The 22,562-nt window shown below is 45.8% G+C and overlaps 1 protein-coding gene across 3 annotated transcripts in view; it reads right to left on the bottom strand.

Moving 5' to 3' along the window:
* Positions 1-22,562, bottom strand: part of LOC135224397 (glutamine-dependent NAD(+) synthetase-like) — a 141,999-nt gene that overhangs the window by 118,114 nt on the left and 1,323 nt on the right. For all 3 annotated transcript variants that reach the window (XM_064263364.1, XM_064263361.1, XM_064263362.1), the window contains exon 2: positions 4,165-4,333. In XM_064263364.1, coding sequence (XP_064119434.1) covers positions 4,165-4,310 — 146 coding nt within the window. In that variant the 5' untranslated portion in view covers positions 4,311-4,333. The remainder of the gene's footprint in view (positions 1-4,164; positions 4,334-22,562) is intronic.

Below are 22,562 nucleotides of genomic sequence, written 5' to 3'. Positions count from 1 at the left end.
ACTGAATCCATCTGAATCCCCAGATTACACGATGGACTGTGTCGGGGTCAGATGCGACTTTTCGGAGTTGACCAAAAGACCCAGAGACTTTGCTAGGGCTAACGTAACTGAAAGGTCCTTCAGACACTTCTGCCTCGACGACGCTCTGATCGCCAATCGTCGAGGTATAGGGATATCCTGATCCCTGACGAATGGAGCCACTTCGCTACATTCCTCTAATCATGTGAAACCATCGGGTGGGCCGTGCTGAGACCGAAACAAAGGGCTCTGAATTGCCAAACCCTGTTGTCCAAGACGAATCTCAGGTACTCCTTGAAGAGGGTGGACTGGGACGTGGAAGTACGCGTCCTGCAGGTCCAGCAGACACCATCCAGTCGCCAGGTCTCAAGGCTCCCAGCACCGACTGAGGCGTCTCCATTTTGAACTTGATCTTTTCTACAAAAAGATTGAGCCTGCTCACATCAAGGACGGGCGCCAACCTGACGACTGCTTCGGCACTAGGAAAATCCTGTTGTAGAAGCCCGGTGACTCTAGGTCCAAGACTTGTTCCACCGCTCTTTTTTCGACCATCTGGTCTAACAGATCGAAAAGAATACTTTTCTTCTCTCCCTGATAAGATTGGAGAGAGGTCTCTGGGAGTTTGATGTTAAAGGAGGAGGATGTAAAAAGGGGATCTTGTACCCCCGCTCTACTATCTTGAGGGTCCAAGGATCCGCCCCTCTCTGCCTCCAAGCCTCCGCAAAGAAATTCCAGTCTGGCCCCGACTGGCGTCTGAAGGACGAGATCTTCATTTGCTGGTTTTGGTTTGAATGAAGCTCTTCCTCTCGAAAACCCTCTCCCTCGAGGAGCTGCTCTCGAGGGGGGTGCCCCGCGAAAGGGTTTGACTTTCTTCGGGGGTTTGCTGAATGTCGAAGTGGAAGGAGCTGCTGGACGTCTTGAAGACTGAACCAAGAGGTCCTGGGTCGCCTTTTCTTGCAAACTCTTTGCAAGATCCTTTACCATAGCCTGGGGAAGAGATGGTCCCGAAAGAGGCGCAAAGAGCAATTCCGCTTTCTGAGCGGGAGATACCGACTTAGCGGTAAAATTGCAAAGCAGTGCTCTTTTTTTTCTTCAGGAAAGCAGTTCCAAAATGAGAAACTAGCTCCTCCGAACCATCCCTGACGGCCTTGTCCATACATGACAACACGCTGGACAGCTCCCCCAGACTGAGAGAATCAGGACTTCTAGACTGAAGGTCTAAAACTCCCAGACACCAATCTAGGAAATTAAAACATTTATTTAGGGTACGAAGCAGTCCCTTCAAGTGGTGGTCAGTCTCCACAGGAGTCCAGGACACCTTAGCAGACGATAAGAGAGACCTCCTCTGAGCGTCCACTAAACTGGAGAAGTCACCCAGAGCGGACGAAGGAACCTTTACTCCTACATCCTCCTTGGTCCTCATACCAAACTCCTCCTTTCCCGGCGAGTCTAGAGGGTGGATGGGCGAAAGTGGTCTTGCCCTGATCCTTCCTTCTAGACATAAAGTCTTGAAGCTTCTTAAACGCCCTCTTGGTCGACAGCGATGTCTTCATCTCGACGAATTCAGGGTCTTAACGGTCTTGGAAGACGAAAGTTGAGAGGGAGACCTAGGGGCAGCCGGCTGGAACTTCTCCCCGAAGGCTGAACGTAACAGCCTAACAAGAACCTTGTATCCGAGACAGCTGAAGCTACCGGCTGTTTCTTTTCTTCGACGGAACTCCCTGGACTACTAAAGTTCCCCTTCCTCCCTAAGAGGAACTGGAGAACGCCCATCAGGAGAGGGAGTACGTCCAGCAGTCTCAATCCTGAACAATGACTTCCGTTGTTTGGAAGTATCCGCTACAGGTACGGAATCGGCCTTACGTCGATCTTTAGAGGTACGGACATCTTGCGAAAGAGGAGCGTCCTTAGAAGCAACGGGAACTGTCTTAACAGACACGTCTCTACGAGAGGAAGCGCGAGCTTCCTGACGAGAGGCGCCAAAAGCGTCCTGCTTAGCCAAGCAAGCGTCCTGCTTTGCGTCCCTCAAAGCGTCCTGCCTCCGCTCGAAAAGCGTCCTGCTTCGAACGGCGAGCGCCTGCGGAGCGTCCCTCAAAGGCGTCCCTGCGATAACTCAAAGCGTCCTGCTTCGAACGCCGAGCGTCCTGCCGAGCGTCCTCAAAAGTGTCTTGAAGAGAGCGCAAAGCGTCCTGTTTAGAACGCCGAGCGTCCTCAACAGCTACCTGCCGAGAGCGCAAAGCGTCCTGCTTCGAACGACGAGCGTCCTGCCGAGCGTCCTCTCCTGAGAGAGCGAAAGATCTACTCGGAGAACGAGAACGGTGACGATCCGGAGGAGGAGAGAGAGAGACGAGCGAGACGAGAGAGAATGAGGCTGCTTCGTCCTCTTGACGGGCAGCCAAACGTCCTTCCTACGCTTAGGCTCGACTGCTGCTGGGCGAGTCCTCTGAGCCATCAGCGACGTAATCTGGTCCTGAAGGGACACTAGGATATCCTTCGTAGGTGACGAAGGAGCATAAGAAGGGGCAGGACTGAGCCTGCGAGAAGGCGAGGGGCGAGGGGCGAGGGGACGCCTCCTTCCTTCTAGCAGGTACAGCTATCTGCCTCTCAGGAGAACACGCCTGTGCGTGGAAACCAACGTCCTCGTCGGTAGAAAGCCTTCCTCTCTTCTGCGGAGGAAAGGCGTCATAAGCGTCCTCTGACGAAAGAGGAGACATAGGACGTGAAGCGTCCTCAAAGCGAAAGGTCCTTTTCAACGGACGCGAGTCTCTCCGAGCGCTCCACCCCTTGCGCGGGGAGGACGCTTCGGAGGACGAAAAAGCAATCTTTCAGGACACGCGCTCGTGCGCGCTCCTTGGCAGCCTGGGATTTAGCAACAAGGCCTGCCGAAGGGACGCCAGATCGGTGGGGAGCCCCCGTAACCCTCTTGCGGCTTTCGACATACCCACTCCCTGAGTCCTGGGAGTCCGATAGAGGTCTAGGCCTAGAGGCATTATGGGGCCGATCTGACGCCCCCTCCCAACACTAGGGCACTAACACAAACTTTCACAGGGCCGGTTTCTAGGGCCAATACTTTAGATTCGAGAGCACGAATAGACTCCAGAATCAGAGAAAGGGTGTTACCTTCTCCAGACACAGCACTGGGGCCCGAAGGCAACAACACAGGATTAGGTTGAGCAAAATCTACTGGTGTTAGAGGAGGAGAAATGTTACTATCCTTACCTTTAGTAGAACTGCCCTTGGAGGAAGACCTCCTGACTCTATCGCGCTCCAATTTACGTCGATAGGTCTCATACATCTTCCATTTATCATCATCCAAATCCTTACATTCATTGCACCGATCATCAACCACGCAAACATGCCCCCTGCAATCCATACAAACTGTGTGAGGATCAACTGAAGGTTTAAGAAGCCTCACCTTACATTCACTCCTCACACACACTCTGAAATCTTCAGTACTTGATCCCGACATCATGTACACAGAAGCCAATCCAAAATCAAAAACCAATCCACTATTACGCGTGCCAATAACCAACAATCCAGAAGTCGATACCAAAAGTCAATCCAGATAATATTAAGCGAGATAATCAAAAAATCCTAGACGGAGGTACTGTAAACAGTTGTTTGCAGCACCGGCGACAGAAAAAAATATGAATAGAAAATGGGAATGGTTCCTGATATCCGCCTCCCAGCGGCGGGAATGGGTACTACCACCTGGCCGCCCCACTATGTGTGCCGCGAGTTTTGAAATTCTGTCGGACGTCAGAAATACAGCTATATATATATATCTGCCAGGTAAGTTTCATGAACAAACAGTTGTTTACCGACCAGCGACAGAGAAAAATCTGAATAGAAAATGGGAATGATTCCTGATATCCGCCTCCCAGCGGCGGGAATGGGTACTAACCACCTGGCCGCCCACTGCGTGTGCCGGGAGTTTTGAAATTCTGTCGGACGTCGGAGAATACAGCTATATATATATCTGACAGGTAAGTTTCATGAACAAATTTTTATTTATGAGACATGATTCCACAAAAAAAGGAATCTCAGTCTGCAAAACTTAAGCATGTGCAATTAAAATAACAGACTATGTATTGTCAAGTTTTAAGAAATCCATATAGTAACACTCAAGATTATGGACAGACTTACGGTACTTCTAATTCTGGACCACTTCTGTATGTGGCACCAGCTGCTTTTGCTTGCAGAATTGAATCTAGTATGCGATCCATGTTACCCTGGAAATCCATGGCCCACTGATTCAAGCACGAAGTCGCTACCACTACTTTACGACCCATGGTGCTGCTCTTTATTTCTTAGTCTGAAATCAAATAACCAATTTAACACAATAAAATATGTTAAAACAATCTTTAGTAAAGAGAGAGAATAATATTAATATGTTTTGAAGATAAATGTTCAACTGATGTAGGTATTACCATGACTTGAACCATTTGTCAATATAGAACACCATAGCAACCAAAGTGAATGGTTATCGCAGCAATAAATTTTGACCTCACAACATGCAACTCAAAACTGGAAACATTCACATACTACTGAAACTAAATGTCTGTTAACATACACAGCATTCCCTTCAAGGTTACAGTCAATTGCTAACACATGAACAAAACACAGAAATTACAGTCAAATCTGTAAACGCTGGAGCCCTCAGCTCAATACTCATTAAAGTTGAACAGTCCAGTACAGTATACATCAACATTCTTTGCACATCCTAACACGGGGAAGCTAAGTGATCTAATTAAAAAACAAAACCATAATTGATGGCTCAAAATAGTCATTTTAATAAAAAATTACAATGCTATAATAAAATAAAGTATATATAATTACCAAGTAGTAATTACATCGCTATTGGTTCCAAAACAAGGCAGCCTGAAATTTCAAAATTTGCACGGCAGTGCTTCTATTGTTTGAGTGTAGGTGACAAGACTCCATCCACTTTCAGGGACTCAGAGGAACAACTTACCATAGAGCTCAATTTGTTTCATACTGTAATGTCCATGTGAGGGGAGGAGGGCGGGCTTTCTTATCAAGTAATTACATAGCTGATTCCATATTGCTGGGAGGTGGGATACATGGGCATATTCTACTCCAAAACATTAAGTAAGTATGGACCCTAATGACTTTGAAATAAAAAAGATGCTAGCATTGAATAAATGTTTGTTGTTTCCTTACCTATTGGGAAAGCTGCTGCAGTGGGTACTGCCTCTGGTCAGTGCTTCTCTTAACTTGTAGATGGTGCAGCAGTGTAGCCAAGGGTCATCCCTATGTTACTAGTGGGAACTTTATAACGGAGGAAGTACACCACATGCTAAAAAAGTTTAAAATGTTCCCTTGCCCACACCCCTAAAAACTGGTGAGTACTCTAGGTACAATGTACACCAAGGCTTCCCTTAACTCAAAACCTTATGTCAAGGCAAGGGGATGGCAGCGGGACAGTTCCTTATGCTTCCACTCCCACCACCATGCCAGCCACATATAAGGTCCTAAAGCACTACAATTTTCAAACATGGCCTCCACATCCTTGAAGTAGTGTGAAGCAAATGTTGATTGCAGAATCACGGAGAGGCTTCTCGTTGTCTTCCTGGCAAAAAGGAAATTGAAGAGGCGCTCTGTAGAGAGGAAAGTGTATGTGCATCCCACATTATCATCAAGAATGGATAGGAGAGTGCATCATACACTTTCAATGATTTGTGTGATGATGAAAATGTTATTGTTATAATACAATTAAGTTTGTTCATACTTACCTGGCAGATATATATATAGCTGTATTTTCTGAAGTCCGACAGAATTTAAAAATTCGCGGCACACGCAGTGGGCGGCCAGGTGGTAGTACCCTTCCCGCCGTGGGGAGGCGATATCAGGAACTATCCCATTTTCTATTCATATTTTATCAGTGCCACTGTCTCCTGAGGGGAGGTGGGTGGGCACTTTAATTATATATATCTGCCAGGTAAGTATGAACAAACTAATTGTATTATAACAATAACATTTTGTTCATGAAACTTACCTGACAGATATATATAGCTGAATCCCACCTTCGGATGGTGGGAAGAGACAGAATAGGATTTTTTGGGAAACTAAATTAAGTAGATGATATACATCTTGGTTCCTCACCTGTTAGCATAGCCGACTTCGTGATTACTGTCACCAAAGTCTGCTTCTGCGTTACTAGAGTTGCCAGCGAGGTAGAGACCTGTAATGCTGGTGCGCTCTAGATGATCTGTCAACGGGGGCGTGACACATGTGACTAGACCATATTGGACCACTACTTCTGAGGGCACCGAAGCTAAAACCACCACCTGACCTAACCTATCAAAGTTAGTTCCATAACTTCTAGGCTAAAGAAAAGGAACGCGCCTCAAGCGACCAACCCTTCAAAGTTAAAAGCACACCTATCCCTTTTCTATAGGATAGGATTCGTGTTGCTTCCTGCCCCCAATAATATATCTACGGAAATGTAGGTCCTAGGCGACTTACAGATCTCAAATGTCCCGTCTTCACATCCCGTCGGAGTGTGAAGCGAACACAGAGTTGCTTCGCTAAAGCGTGGCACTCAGGATGTTACTGAGTGTCATGCTCTGTTGAAATGCTTCCGAGGCCGCGCCCTCAACCTCTTGAGCATTCATATTAAGAAAAAATCTCAAATCTTTATGCAAACATAATGAATGAGACCTCTTAAAAGAACTCCTTGGCTATAATGCCAGGGTTTTCTTGGACATGAACCAGTCTGGTCTTTTATGGAACACCGCAGATTGTCGGAGTGTGAAGCGAACACAGAGTTGCTTCGCTAAAGCGTGGCACTCAGGATGTTACTGAGTGTACATGTTCTGTTGAAATGCTTCCGAGGCCGCGCCCTACTTCTTGAGCATTTCATATTAAGAAAAAAATCTCAAATCTTTTATGCCAAACATAATGAATGAGACCTCTTAAAAGAACTCCTTGGCTATAATGCCAGGGTGTTCTTGGACATGAACCAGTCTGGTCTTTTTACGGAGCACCGCAGATTGTCCGTTGACCTTGACTTTCTATAGTTTTGACTTTCTATAGTTTTATCAAGATAAAACTTGAGAGACCCTACAGGGCACAGGACTCTAATGCCCTTGCCCAATAATTTGTGCCATACCCTTGGTCTCCAAGCCTTCGGGTCAAGGGTTAGACAGGTTTTCGTTCTTATCAAGAACGGAAGGCTTAGAGGACAGACCGCATTATGTCCTTTAAAGCCAAAACCTCTGAAGATGGCTAAAACCTCACTAACCCTCTTTGCCGTGGCTAGAGCGGTTATAGAAATATTAGCCTTTCTGGTCACGTGTATTAAGTTCGCAGAAAGGATAGGTTCGAAATGCTTTTGGCATCAGAAACTCAGACTACGTCTAAGTTCCATGCCGGAACCTTTGATCCAGAGAATTTCAAGATCTCCACAGACCTCAAAGATCGTGAAGCTTTGTTGTTTGACAGAACCGAATCTCTGAGCCTAGAGGCCGTCAACAACATATTTGCATATTCTACAATAGTTCGGACTTCTAGCTTATCTCATACTTCAGACGGAAAGATAGAACCATAAGGGAAATTCACAGAGGTCGAGTTGGAGGAATAGTCATTTCCCTTCACTTACTCCAGAAACGGGCCTCCTCCGATTGAACACTGAAAATAGGCAGCACTGCTTTGCCTTGGCCAAGAGACTGCCATCTCTTGAAGATCTTATCGCTATGTACCGTTGAAGACGAAGGTAGATATTGAATGCAACCTACGTCTTCACAGACGAATCGAGAGAAGGATTCTCAAGATTCTGAACCTGTGCTTACAAATGACTGAAAACGCTAACCGCTATTTCATTGCTGTCCGGTGAGAATTCCGTAGTTGCAATGAAAGCGGGGGCGTTCTTCAGTAATGAAAACACAGGGGAAACGCCGCCTGAAGGACTGCTTCTCATGGGCTGAACATTTGGAAGTAGAGCTGTCAGGTCGGAGAGTAGGCGATGTCTTTATGACATATCTGTTAATTCGGGATGAACAATGAACAATTGTACACCTACGAATATGAGATATTTTAAAGACAAACTCAGATGTCTGCAAAATCATTCGCATTATCAGTGCGATGCAGCGGGAGACTTGTACAGACTTCTGTTACCGTGCGGTAAACAGTAAAATGAATAAGTCTAAGAGATATCTCTGTTGAAAATTCTCGCAATATCGAAGGCGATGGAATCTATCGTCACAGCAGTAGATGGTCCTTCATAATTGCGAGAATCCCCTTCAATCAGAGACCTAAGTCCAAGATTGTTAGGCAGAGATACGGTTCGGTAGTCAATCAAAGCAGCAGGGGAGAGAGAGAGACATAAACAACCGTGCATCTCGGAGGCCCAGCTGATACTGAGCGGCTATCAGGCACAGGCAGTTCAATACGCAGTAGCAGAGGCCTGAGCTCCCGCTGACTCGTTCATCCTGAGTTGCCAGGTAATCCATATTCCACAAAGGAATGCGTTCGGCTAGAACCACCGAGCATAAAAGATATGCTCGAGCAATTATATTTAGGCGAAACGAATTTCGGTAAATATAAAAGTTGAAATGGTGTTGTCGTGACAAAACCATAAGTATATAAAATTGAAACAAACTCCTGGAGGTTGCAGGCAACCCCGAGTTGCAGTTCAATTAGAATACTTCTCGTCTAAGTCGCAATCCGTAGAAAAACTAGATATGCGCCTACCCCTCGGACAATTCAACTGCTTAGTAGAATCATGTCGCGAGGTTAATATAAGTAGTATATTTATAGGATTCTGAACAACGATCTCCATCCTAAATTCTTTCCTTCAAGAAAACAAAATAAGGATTGGAGATCGACCACCTTCGATCTCTATCAAAGAGTGAAGGAGAAGTCTTCCTCGAAGGAAAGCTTCAATGGTGAACAGAATACTAACTGCCTGAGTTGCCAGCTACTCCCTTTACGAAGGAATAGGTATGATATTATCGAGCAAAGGAAACTCTCAAGCAGGCGTATTTAAACGAAACAGAATTCGCTAAATACAGAAGCTGAGTTGGTGTTGTCGTAACAATACCTGAAGAGTTGTTCTTACTCCGAAAACTCTTGGAAGGTTGAAGGGAGTGTCAAATAAATACATTAGAACAACAGTTCTTTCGGCTTCTATCCGCAGAGGTAAATACGATATGCGTAAATGACTTGACCCATGCGTTAGCAAAATGACACAAAGATAAACTACATAAGTATTGTAGTAATTTGAACATCAAATTCTCTACTACATCTTTCCTCGACGAGGAAGAGAGAAAGAAAGGGAAACCGACTGTCCACGTTCTAATGAATGAGACTTTTTAAAAGAACTCCTTGACTCTTTGCCAAGACTCTTTGCCAAGAAAAGGGAGTAATATTCGAATAGAGATCATCAAGAGAACCGAGGATCGAAAAGGACCGTTCAATGTTCTTATGATATTGGACATAAGACTTCCTGGATCTAGTCTACAAGTCTTTTTCTTACTCCCCGGATGAGCCTCTGAAAATGAATGAGAGCTCTTCCGAAATTTGTTAATGAGTTTATCCGCTTAAACGATAAAAACGGTAAAATCTATGACAATGAGAACTACCCCATTTATGAGGGGTCCCCCACTTAAATGACAATGGGGAAAACGTCCTGACTTGACAAAACTATTAGCACTTTGCTAATACTGTAGGGGAAAACCCTTTAACATGACCGAAAGTCACCCAGGAATCCGAGTATATAATCTTCCCGATTCTCAAAGAAATCGATGAAGAGGAAAGAGGGATCGAAGAAAAAATTCGGGTATGTCTTTCCGCTAACTCCGAATCCTTTTAAAAATTTTTCTGTAAAGAAATGTCCTCAACAGCAAATAAGACGCCTTCAACAAGTCTTTTCTCTCGCAAAGCGTCCTGCCGAGCTTCCACCGAAGCGTCCTGGCGAATGTCCACAAAAGCGTCCTGCTGAGCGTCCTCAAAAGCGTCCTGGAAAGCGTCCTCAAAAGCGTCCTGCCGAGCGTCCTCAAAAGCGTCCTGCTTAGCGTCCTGAAAGCGTCCTGCTGAGCGTCCTCAAAAAACGTCCTGCTTAGCTACGAGCATGTCTGAGCAGAGAACACTAAGTCTTCTGAACGACGTTCCAGAGAGGAACTCGTTGAGCGCCTTGATGCATGCAAGGCCCGCCAAGAGGCGTCCTGGCGAGCGACCTTGCCACTCTCAATGTTATTACGAACCGCGTTTGCGTATGACGTTGAATATTTTTAAGGGACGTCCTCATGCGAGTCTCCATGGAGAGCCGCACGCTGCTCCTGAAGAGTGTGAACACTAAAGGAAGACGTATGGCTTTCGTCTTCCGCAAGGTGCTTGCCGAGCGTCCTGGAGAATGTCTCTACTTACAGGACGTCGAGCACCTCCAAAAGCTTCCTCACGTCTAAATTGCCCTTCTTATGCAGACCAGAGACATAAGTTGTTTGACTGTGCAAAGCAGCTTGCCGGCCGTCAAACTTATCAGCTTGCTTTTCCGAAGTAAAGCGAACGTTACATAACGTATACGGAGCGCCATGAGGAGAGGAGACGAATACTGAGTTGCTCCTCCAAAAGGTGGAATCAAGAATGTCCTTGATTACCAAATTCTTTTGGAATGCTAGCGAGGTTGAAACAGCTCTAACTTCATGAGCGTTCACTCGCAGGAGGCTCAAAATCACTCTTCTGGCAAAGATGAATGAGCCTCCTTAATAATGTATAAATGATGTATACATGAGCGTTCACTCACAGGAGGCTCAAATCACTCTTCTGGCAAGATGAATGAGCCTCCTTAATAATGTATAAATGATGTATACATGAGCGTTCACTCGCAGGAGGCTCAAATCACTCTTCTGGCAAGATGAATGAGCCTCCTTAAATGTCCCTTAGGAAAAGAGCCAGTGCATTCTTCTAAAAGGGAAAATGTGGTCTCTTTACTCTTTCATCCTCTCGTGACGAGAGAGAGGACGTGAAGCGTCCTCTTCTCTAAAGCTTCTTTAGGGGCGCGAGTCCTTCCGAGAACTCCAACCCCTGTGTGGGGAGGACCTCGCCTCGGAGGACGAGAAGCAATCCTTCAAGATTCGTGCACGTGCTCGATCTTCGGCAGCCTGGGAAGCGACAACAGGACCTGCCGAAAGGAAGCCAGATCAGCATGAAAAACCCGTAACCCTCCTTCGGCTTTTGACATGCCCTCTCCCTGGTTTCCTGGGAGTCCGACAGAGGTCTAGGCCTAGAGGCGTTATGGGGCAGATCTGACGTTCCCTCCTAACGAGAGAGAGGACGTGAAGCGTCCTCTTCTCTAAAGCTTCTTAGAGGGCGCGAGTCCTTCCGAGAGCTCCAACCCTTGCGCGGGGAGGACGCCTCGGAGGACGAGAAGCAATCCTTCAAGATTCGTGCACGTGCACGATCTTTAGCAAGCCTGGGAAGCGTCAACAGGTTCTGCCGAAGGGACGCCAGATCGGTGGGGAGCCCCCGTAACCCTCTTGCGGCTTTCGACATTGCCCTCTCCTGAGTCCTGGGAGTCCGACAGAGGTCCAGGCCTAGAGGCATTATGGGCCGATCTGACGCCCCCTCCACAACACAAGGGGCACTACACTTCACAACACTGATTGGAGAGCGAGCACTTTAGTCTAAGATTACTTGATGTAATCCTCTAGCAGACACTTCTTCTAGGCCCGTAAGCCATACCACAGGGTTAGGCAAAATAAAAACTACAGGAGGTTAGAAGGTTCATTATTTCTAACTTCTGTTTACTGTGGAGGAAAACTCCTGATTCTATCACGCTCTAAAATGCGTACATGAAACATGCTTCTTCCGTAATCAGTCACACATTACACTAATTACATTGAACTTATGCAAAGAAAACATGTAAACGTCATATCTACTAAGTGAGTGTCTACCGAAAGTTCCGGTAGCCTCACCTTACCATGCAGACAACAAAGTCTGAAACTAGGCTAACTAGCTTCAGACATCAAATGCAATGAAAAAATTTACGATAGCGTATGCCTAGCCACAAATCCAAGATAATCGAAAGAATAATTAGGATACTTAAGCGGCTAATGAAGTTTTCAAAATCCTAGGCGGAGGTCTGTAAACAGTTGTTTACCGACCGGCGACAGAAAAAATATGAATAGAAAATGGGAATAGTTCCTGATATCCGCCTCCCACGGCGGGAATGGGTACTACCACCTGGCCGCCCACTGCGTGTACCGCGAATTTTTAAATTCTGTCGGACTTCAGAAAATACAGCTATATATATATCTGTCAGGTAAGTTTCATGAACAAAAGAAGTTTTACAACTATTTTTGCATGAGCAAGCCCTCATTTGAAGAACTTCTTAGCTTTGTCAGGAGAGACATCATAGGAACTACAACAAACATGAAAGAATGCATTACATCAAACGAGAAGCTTGAGCATGAGAGGTTTATTTCTTTATTTGAGAGGCTGGCCAGTGAGCAACGGCAGCACTTACCAGTGGCTACATATGAAAGCTTTACTTTAAAAGAATGCTTTCCAGTGAGTGGCAGCAACTGCCAGTTTCCGCCACTAATTGCGGGAACGAGACACCAAAATATTAGTTGCCTGGAAGTTGTTTGGTTGGAACACTGAAGTGGTCATGTATGGAAGGAGGCTCCATTGGAAACTATGGTGTTTGCCACCAGTGGCAGACACCAGTGTCCTCGTGTGAGAAAAGGCTAAACCTTAACTAAAGGAAAGGCATCCTCTTGGAAAATTTTGAAAGGGGACGGACAGGGTTCCTTACAGAGCAGCAGAGGTTGGCCAATGGTCCACTAATTTTCTCTGTCCTCTGCAGGTAGCCTGAGAGCCCTCACAGGACAAAGGAGCTGGAAGGGTCTTCATTTTTAGCAAACTCCATGAGACAAAGAGTAGACTACATCCCCCTGCAAAAAGCCCACCCTCTTGTCTACTCCCTGCTGCTCACTATGTTTGGCAGTAGCCAGCACCACTAAGAAGAGTGTCTTCTTGGTGAGGTTCTTGAGTGAGGCAGACCAAAGAGGTTCAAAGAAGGAAACTGAAAGCCATTTCAATATATAATGTCCAAATTCCAAGGGATGCAGGAAGAACTCTCGCTTAGTTGTCTCAACAGATTTGATTAGGTTGCAGGGGTCCTGGTTTCAGGACAGATCCATGCCTCTATGTTTAAATGCAGCAAATGAGCATCAACCTATAGCCTTTAATAGCAGAGGTCGATAATCAGGAATAACAAGAAGTCAGCTATTTGACTTATAACTGTCTCAGAAGAAATGTTATGGCCGTTGCACCATCTTCTGAATACTGCCCATTTGGACTGGTGGAGCTTTGTAGAAGAGTCATATGCACCTCGCAATTGCCTCTGCAGCCTGTTTCGGAAAACCTTTCGCTCTGACATGGCTCCTAACAGTCTGAAGCCTGTCAGAGCCAGAGCGGACAACCCTTGGTGGAACCTCAGGAAGTGGGGTTGTCTGAGCCGCGACCGTTTTTTTGTGGAAGGAGTCTTGGAAAATCCACCAACAGTCAAATCAGATCTGGAAACCACTCCTTGTTTGACAAAAAGGGAGCAACTAGGGTCATAAAAGTGTCCTGATGCAACAAAATCCTGTTGATTACCTCCCTGATCATCCCGAAGGTAAGGACAGCATAAACGTCCAGGCCTATTCAGTCCAAGAGCATGACATCCGTCGCCCATACAAGAGGGTCTGGGACTGGAGAGCATAAGAGGGAGAGACAGTGGTTCCTCAAAGTTGCGAATAGATCTATGGTCAGCCTGACCCATAACCTCCACAGATCATTGCAGACTAATGGACCTAAGGTCCACTCTGTCAGTAGGACCTGTTTAAGGAGACTTAACTCGTCCATAATCATGTTCATTCTCCTTTGAATGAATGGGGTGGTAAGTGTTACTTGATTCTTTTCTGCCCATTGAAAGAGAACTCTCACTGTCTCGTAGAGAGAGAAGGAGTGGGTGCACCCTTAATTGCGGATGTATGACAGTGCAGTTGTGTTGTCTGTGTGCACAACTAGCGTCTTGCCACAGATTAAATTTGAGAACTGAAGGCCCAAGTGAATAACATTCAGTTCTTTATAGATGTGGGAATTCTGTTGCACTATTGTCCATCTTCAAGAGACTTCTGCCTGGCGAGAAGAGTACCCCAACCTAGATCTGAGGCATCTGAATAAAATTTTAGGTCTGGGCTCACTGAAAGAAGAGATTTCCCATCCCAAAGTCTCCTCGCATAACCACCATCGAAGATCCATTTTTATTTCCAACGTTATAGGGAAAATGAAGGAGTCCAGTGGAGTCATTCTGCACCAGTTCCCTGATAGTGGGCAGGGCTATTCCTACATTGAAACAAAAAAAAAAAAAATCACTAATGCAAATTTCAAATCTTAGCTGCTGTTTAGTTAGACACTACATATAGCTACTTAATTACTGGGTAAGTTGCATATAAAAAATTATCATTTATAAGAAAAATTATGGAATATGCAATGCTAGAACAACTAGTAGCTTACCTAAATAGTGCAGGTGTTTTTCCTTATTGCCAGTCCTCATACAGAGATATTTTCAAATATGATATTGTTAAGATACAATAAAGTTTTGTACATACTTACCTGGCAGATATATACTTAGCTATAGACTCGGTCGTCCCGACAGAATTTCAAAACTCGCGGCACACGCGACAGGTAGGTCAGGTGATCCACCATTCCCGCCGCTGGGTGGCGGGTCTGGAACTATTCCCGTTTTCTAAGCCATAAATTTCTCTTACACCTGTCTCCTGAGGGGAGGCTGGGTGGGCCATTAATCGTATATATCTGCCAGGTAAGTATGTACAAAACTTTATTGTATCTTAACAATATCATTTTTGTACAAGTAACTTACCCAGCAGATATATACTTAGCTGATTGGCACCCTTGGTGGCGGGCAAGAGACAGCTAAAAACAAAATAATACTTAACTAAATACATTAAAAACAGAAAAAACAACCTATGTTCTTGGATAACATAATCCATAGTTCCTACCTTATTGGGCTGAAGACTTCATGACTACTGTCGATGAGTCTGCTTGCCTCAAGAGTTTCAACGAGGAATGAACCTATGGTTGAATAACTCTTTGGATCGTGTCAATGGGGGCTAGCCCGCTTACGCGACAGAGCCTATACTGGATCGTACCAATGGGGGCTGACCCACTTACATGGTAGAGCCTTGACCTTTTGTCATATCAATGGAGACTCGCCCTCTTACATGACAGAGTTAAGGTTATTAAACAAATCACAAAGAGCACTGAAGCCAATCCCGATCACCTGACCATGTTAGTCTTGTTACAATCTATGAATTGTAAGAGGGTCCCTATTCCCTCTGACAATTAACCAATAAAAACAACCACCAATAAACAGTAATTTAAGCCTTAAACTAAATAGGAAGGATTAGCCTCAGCCCCTTCTCCCAGCACTGAATTCGCCGAAACATACCTCCCAGAGCAAAGCACTTTTCGTACGAAATTTTAACATCTCTTAGGTAATTTTCGAGGCGAACACCGAATTACATCTCCAAAATGTCGACTCTATAAGAGCCTGAAGCGACCATGTTTTGTGAAAAGCCATCGACGTAGCTATGGCTCTCACTTCATGAGCTCTCACTCTGAGAACCTTGAAATGCTCTTCTTCGCATTTAAGGTGAGCTTCCCTTATTACATCTTTTATGAAGAATGTAAGGGCGTTCTTAGAAATCGCTCTTTTCGGATCTCTTACAGAGCACCAAAGACTTTCTTCTGTACCTTTCAGCAACTTCTTCTTCTCCAGGTAGAACTTGAGTGCCCTGACTGGACACAAAGTCCTTTCTAGTTCTCTCCCTGTTAATGAAGATATTCCTTTTATCTCAAAGCTTCTTGGCCAAGGCTTTGAGGGATTTTCATTTTTCGCTAGAAAAAATGGTTGAAAGGAGCAAATCGCTGAATCTTTCTTAAACCCCACTTTACCTTCCAAAGCTTGCAACTCGCTCACTCTCTTGGCTGTTGCTAACGCAAAAAGGAATAAAGACTTTCTTGTTAAGTCCCTAAACGAAGCTGCGTGAGACGGTACGAATTTTTCCGACATTAGGAACTTGAGGACCACATCCAAGTTCCAGCTAGGCTTCTTGATTACATGTTCTTTCGTGGTCTCAAAAGACCTTATAAGGTCATGAAGATCTTTATTGTTTGTCAGATCTATTCCTCTATGTCGAAAAAAACTGAGGCCAGCATACTTCTGTAACCCTTCACTGTTGAAACTGCCAGGTTACAGTCTTTTCTCAAATATAGGAGAAAATCTGCGATTTCAGTTACAGAGGTACTGGAGGAGGATATTTTCTTTTCCCTACACCATCGGCCATTCTTCTTAAACAACTCCCACTTCGACTGATATCTTTTAGAAGTGGAGACTCTTCTGGCTCTTGCAATAGCCTTCGCCACTTCTCGTGAAAAGCCCCTTGCTCTGACAAGTCCTTCGACAGTCTGAAGGCGGTCAGACTTAGAGCGGGGAGGTTTTTGTGAAAACCTGTCGAAGTGGGGTTGTTTGAGAAGATCGTTCCTTAGTGGAAGCGATCTTGGAAAATCCACTAACCACTCCAGCACCTCTGTGAACCAATCGAGAGCCGGCCAAAAGGGAGCGATGAGGGTCATTCTTGTTCCTTCCGAGCAAGCGAACTTCCTCAACACTTCTCCTACTATCTTGAAAGGAGGGAAGGCGTACGCGTCCAAGCCCGTCCAATCTAGCAGAAAGCTGTCTACTGCTACTGCTTGAGGATCCGAGATCGGGGAGCAAATAGGTTTTCTAATCTGTGGTTCTTGTTGGTCGCGAACAGGTCTATATTGGGCCTTCCCCACAGATGCCACAGTTGTGGCAAATCTGAGGATTGAGAGTCCATTCCGTGGGTAGGACTTGATCTTTTCTGCTTAACAGATCTGCCCGGACATTTTTCTCTCCCTGTACAACCTTGTGAGGAGAGAGATCTTCCTTTCCTGTGCCCAAATCAGCAGATCCTTTGCTGATTCGTACAGGGAAAAGGAATGCGTCCCCCCTTGCTTCTTTATATAAGCGAGGGCTGTTGTGTTGTCCGAGTGAATCTGAATCCCCAGACCTGAGACCTGTTCCTCGAAATGAACCAAAGCTAGATGAATGGCTGTTAGCTCTTTCTTGTTGATGTGCCAGGACACTTGTTCTCCTTCCCAAATGCCTGACACTTCTTGCGAACCTAGGGTCGCTCCCCACCCTGAATCTGAGGCGTCTGCAAACAACGCTAGGCGCGGGTTCTGTAAGCGAAGGGAGATTCCTTTGCTTAGTTTCTGTGGATCTAACCACCAACGGATATTCTCCTTGATCCGTTTCGAGATTGGAAAAGTCTCTCCCAGATTGTTGGACTTCCAATCCCACTTCTCCTTCAGATAAAATTGAAGGGGTCGTAGGTGAAGTCTTCCTAAGGAAACGAACTGTTCCATCGAGGAGAGGGTCCCCAGCAAGCTCATCCATTCCCTCGCGGAACAATGTTCTTTCCTTAAGAAGACTGACACCTTTTCTAGGCAGCTGTTTCTCGAAGATCCTTTCCTGCGAAGGATACGCTAGAAAATCCCGAGAATCCATCTGAATCCCCAGATAGACAATACTTTGCTGGGGAGTCAGCATGGATTTCTCGTGATTTACTAAAAGTCCTAAGGACTTTGTCAACTTTAGAGTCACTAAAAGGTCCTCCAGACATTTTTTCTCCGATTGGGCTCTTATTAGCCAATCGTCCAGATATAACGAGATCCTGATCCCTTCCAGATGTAGCCAATAAGCTACATTCTTCATGATGTCCGTAAAGACTTGAGGGGCAGTCGAAAGTCCGAAGCACATCGCTCGGAACTGGAACACTTTCCCTTGGAACATGAACCTCAGATATTTCCTTGCTGCCGGATGAATTGGCACATGGAAATACGCATCCTGAAGGTCCAGGGACACCATCCAGTCCCCTGGACGAAGAGCAGATAGAACAGAGGAAGACGTCTCCATTGAAAATTTCTTCTTCAAGACAAAGAAATTCAGGGCACTGACGTCTAGAACTGGTCTCCATCCCCCGATGCTTTCGGTACCAGGAATAGCCGATTGTAGAATCCTGGGGACTGGAGATCTTGAACCAGTTCTACCGCTTCCTTGGAAATCATCTGTTCCACTGCTTGCAACATAGCAAGCTTTCGGACCGGATCCGAGTATCTGGCGGTTAACTCCCTTGGAGTTGTCGTCAAGGGAGGATTTTCCCTGAAGGGGATCAAGTATCCTTTTTTCAGGATAGAGAGGGACCAGGAGTCCGCTCCCTTCTGCGCCCAGACTTTGGCAAAGTGGAGTAGCCTGGCGCCTACTTTCGTCTGGAGGACTTGCTGTTCCATCTAGACTTCCCGAAGGACCTTCTAGATGGTCTACTCTTTCTCTCTGGTCTTCGACCTCTAAGAGGGGGTCTAGAAGAGGAGGCCCCTCGAAAGGGCTGAACAAAAGAGGGTCTCTCTTTCTTCTCTATCGGCACTGCCGGCCTAAACTTCTTGGCTGAGTGCGTGAGTAGATCTTGAGTTGCCTTCTCCGTAAGAGATTTCGAAACCTCTCTAACCGTCTCTTGTGAAAAAGGTGCGGGGATAAAGGAGCAAAAAGAAGAGATGTCCTTTGCAAGGGTGATACTGCTCTTGCTAAGAAAGAGCTAAAGACAGATCTCTTCTTCAAAACTCCCGTCCCAAAAGAGAGGCAACTTCCACAGAACCGTCCATGACCGCTCTGTCCAGGCAAGCCAGGACGCTCGAAAGTTCCTCCATGGAAACAAAGTCCGTGTCCTGAGCTCTCTTCGCTAATGCTCCTAACGCCCAGTCCATAAAGTTGAAGACTTCAAGGGTTTTAAAGAGGCCCTTTAGAAGGTGGTCCAGCTCACACATGCCCCAAGTCGCCTTAGCAGACAGCAACGACTTCCTCCTAGCAGAGTCCACTAAGGAAGCAAAATCCGCATCCGCGGAAGAAGGCAGGCCTAACCCCATCGGCTCTTTGGTCTCGTACCACCTTCCTGGTTTGCCTGTTAACTTGGAAGGAGGGCAGGAAAAAACTGTCTTGCCCGCTTCCCTTCTGGAAGTCAACCACTCTGAAAAAGTTTTCAATGCCTTTTTCATACAAAGAGCGGGGCGCATCTTAACGAAGGAAGACGATTTAAGAGCTTTAGTGCTGGACATCAACGATCCTGGTGAAGGAGGGTCCGCAGGATGAAGGGAGTCTCCGAACTCCTTTAGCAGCAAAAGAGAAAGTCTCTTGTAGTCCGAAACTGCTACATCTACAGGCTCTTCGTCTTCCGATACCTGGTCCAACTGATCTACAGAAGGAGATCGTTTTGGAGTGATCTGGCTCTTCCCGGGAGAAGAACTCCTTTCCCGAGAAGGGGAGTGCGGAACATTAGCACTCCTATACGAAGAGTGAGGCTCCTGTCTGTCGGCAACACTCTTGTGCCTACTAGACTCTTGTTGTCTAGGTTCGTCGGGTTCGTGGCGCTTGCTAGGCTCCTGGCGTCCTGATTCAGGGCGCTTGAACAGATCCCCGCGTCCTGATTCCTGACGCTTAACAGGCTCTTGGCGCCCTAACACTTGACGCCTAACGTACTCCTGGCGTCCTGTTTTCTGGCGCCCTAACTCCTGGCGCCCTGACTCCTGACGCCCTGACTCGTGGCGCCCTGACTCCTGGCGCCCTGACTCCTGGCGCCCTGACTCCTGGCGCCCTGACTCATGGCGTCCTGGCTCATAGCGTCCTGATTCCTGCCGTCTAGCAGAATCCTGACGTCCTGAATCCAGCGTTCTAAGAGGCTCTTGACGTTCTTTCTTGCGTCTTGCTGCCTCTTTGCGCCTGTCTGGCTCCTGGTCCTGAAGACCCAAGGGATCCTGATACCTAAATCGGTTTTCCGGTTCCTTGTAGCTAAACCGCTCGAGACTTCTGCTCGATGCGCTGTGTCTAAGAGGGCGCTTCGGGGAAGCCAGCCTATAGGGCGAAAGGGCTCTTCTCTCAGGAGAACAACTCCTATCCGACGAGTCCCTTGACGAAGGCGATAAACGCCCTGGAGATCGTGAGAGTTCTCTCCTATACGAAGAAGGACGCTTAGCGGAACTCTTCACAGGGAGCGAGACATCCTTCCTCCTTGTAGAGTCCTTAGCAAAAGAGCCTACGAGCGACGCTAACTGCTCTTGCAGATTAACCAAAAACTTCTTGGTCGGATCCTGAAGAGCAGGCTCCTCTTGTCTAGTCCTCTTAGGTCCCGAAGGCCAATCCTCGGGAAAACGCTCTGGGCTGGAGTCAGCAGCGTCTCCTTTAGGCGCCTTCCAGGCTCTCTTCAAAGGGCGCGAACGGGAGGCCGAACTCCATCCTCGTTTAGGAGAGGAAGAGTCTGAGGCCGAAAAACACTCCTTTAGGACGCCTTTTCTGCGGCAATCCGAGGCAGCCTGGGACTTAACAACAGGATCTGCCGAAGGGACGCCTGACCGTTGGGGATGTTCTGCATCCTCCCTGCGGCTTTCGACATTCCTCCTCCCTGGTCCTGGGAGTTTGGAAGAGGTCTAGGCCTAGGAGCAATGAGGAACCGGTCAGACGCCCCCTCCACTGCACTGGGGACACTGCACAAGTCACTATCACCACTCTTACCTTGGTTTAGAGCTCGTAGCTGAGCTTGAAGTTTCTTAATAGAAGCTTTTACATTTTCCCTCTCTGATGAAGAATCTTTGGATTCAGAACAGGGAGAAGCAGCTGAGGCTAAGGGAAAATTGTTAGAAGGAGAGTTAATTTCTTGTTCTAAGGAGCAAGATCTACTAGATGACCTAGCTGAAGCCTTCCTCACTCTCTCTCTCAAGCTTCCTAACATATGATGATAATTCCTTCCATTCAAGCTCCGTAAGGTTCTCGCATTCCACACAGGTGTTACTAAAAGAACATTCATTCTCCCTGCATTTAGCGCAAATACTATGCGGATCTAATGCCGATTTAGGCAGCCTAACCTTACAGTCTTCCCTACTGCAAACTCTAAACATAGGTGAAGCCTTAGCGTCAGACATCGTGAAAGAGTAGTCAAAACCAAAGTCGAAAAACAGTCCACAATAAGCGTATGCCAAGCCAGAGAAAAAACAGAATACGTCACCAAAAAACCAATCCAAATTCTCGGCAAACGAGTTGAAATCCAAGATGGAGGAACGAACAATAGGTGTTGTCCGTTCAACCGACAGAGAAATTATGGCTTAGAAAACGGGAATAGTTCCAGACCCCGCCACCCAGCGGCGGGAATGGTGGATCACCTGACCTACCTGTCGCGTGTGCCGCGAGTTTTGAAATTCTGTCGGGACGACCGAGTCTATAGCTAAGTATATATCTGCTGGGTAAGTTACTTGTACAAAAATAATATTTTCAAATATAATAATAATAATAATAATAATAATAATAATATAACTATAATAACAAAATGATGCGTATAAAGAATTCTTTCCTTCATCTTTCTTTTTAACTCCAAAGAAGCTCGAAGTCCAGAGCTGTCAAATATGTGAAGTAAGCATTTATTAGCATTTTTAAGAGACCAAGCCAAATTTACACAAAAATTCCCCTTGCACATGGGGATCTGGAACCTAACTTCATGTAAGTTCAGGTTATTACTCTATAGCCATTGTGAGGAAATATCTTGATGAGAGTTCTGGTAAGAATCTTGTCATCAACTGTGTCATAAACAGAATTGCTAAACTAATAAAAGGTGTTGCCATGCAGAACAGGATTACCCGTCTTAATTGATTTGCACTTGCTTCAACTGAGGGCCCATACAATAGGTAGTCCCCACTTATCAGCAGGGTTTCCATTCTGATGGCTTGATATGCAGAAATCGCTGATAAATGAAAATTGGCTATTTTCAGGGCAGATAATCGGATTTTGGTGCCAATAACCAGTTAATGGTTTCAAATTGGTAGTGCTGCATTTTTCTTCAGTCTATGGCTCTCGAGCCTTTAAATACAGAGATTCTAGATATTAGTATATAACAAGCTTCCTCTTAAGCTGAAGCATATCAAGGATTTTAAGTCTTTCAAAAAGAAATTTAAAACCTTGTTGTTTAATCGATGTTATGATAGAGAATATCAAACAGTGAATGTAGAATATGCAGTGTGATCAGATACATCTGATGAATAAACTGTTAATTTGTTAATGGAGGTGCTGTGAGAGCTTTGGATTGATGCAGGACCTGGATAAGTACTTAACAAGTAATCATGTTGAGAAGACTGAAGACCACACCATAAAAACTCCCATATCAAATTTCAAATAATATTTAAAGTAAAATACCAATTTTTTCTGAGACATAAGCATATGGATGCTGTGCATTCCTCACCACTGTTGATGGCACTACTTACTTCCTTCTGATCGTGTCCTCCAAAAACCTGTGAACACTTTGGCAGGCATAATTCAAGATAGCTACTGCTTATTAAACTTGAATCAAAATCATATACTGATACTTTTTAGGCTTTATTCCCTACTTCAGAAG

This window comes from Macrobrachium nipponense, chromosome 12 (assembly GCF_015104395.2).
Source record: "Macrobrachium nipponense isolate FS-2020 chromosome 12, ASM1510439v2, whole genome shotgun sequence".
Classification (NCBI taxonomy): domain Eukaryota; kingdom Metazoa; phylum Arthropoda; class Malacostraca; order Decapoda; family Palaemonidae; genus Macrobrachium; species Macrobrachium nipponense.
Note: the sequence above shows the minus strand (reverse complement) of the source record. Positions and strands in the feature narration are given on the sequence as shown.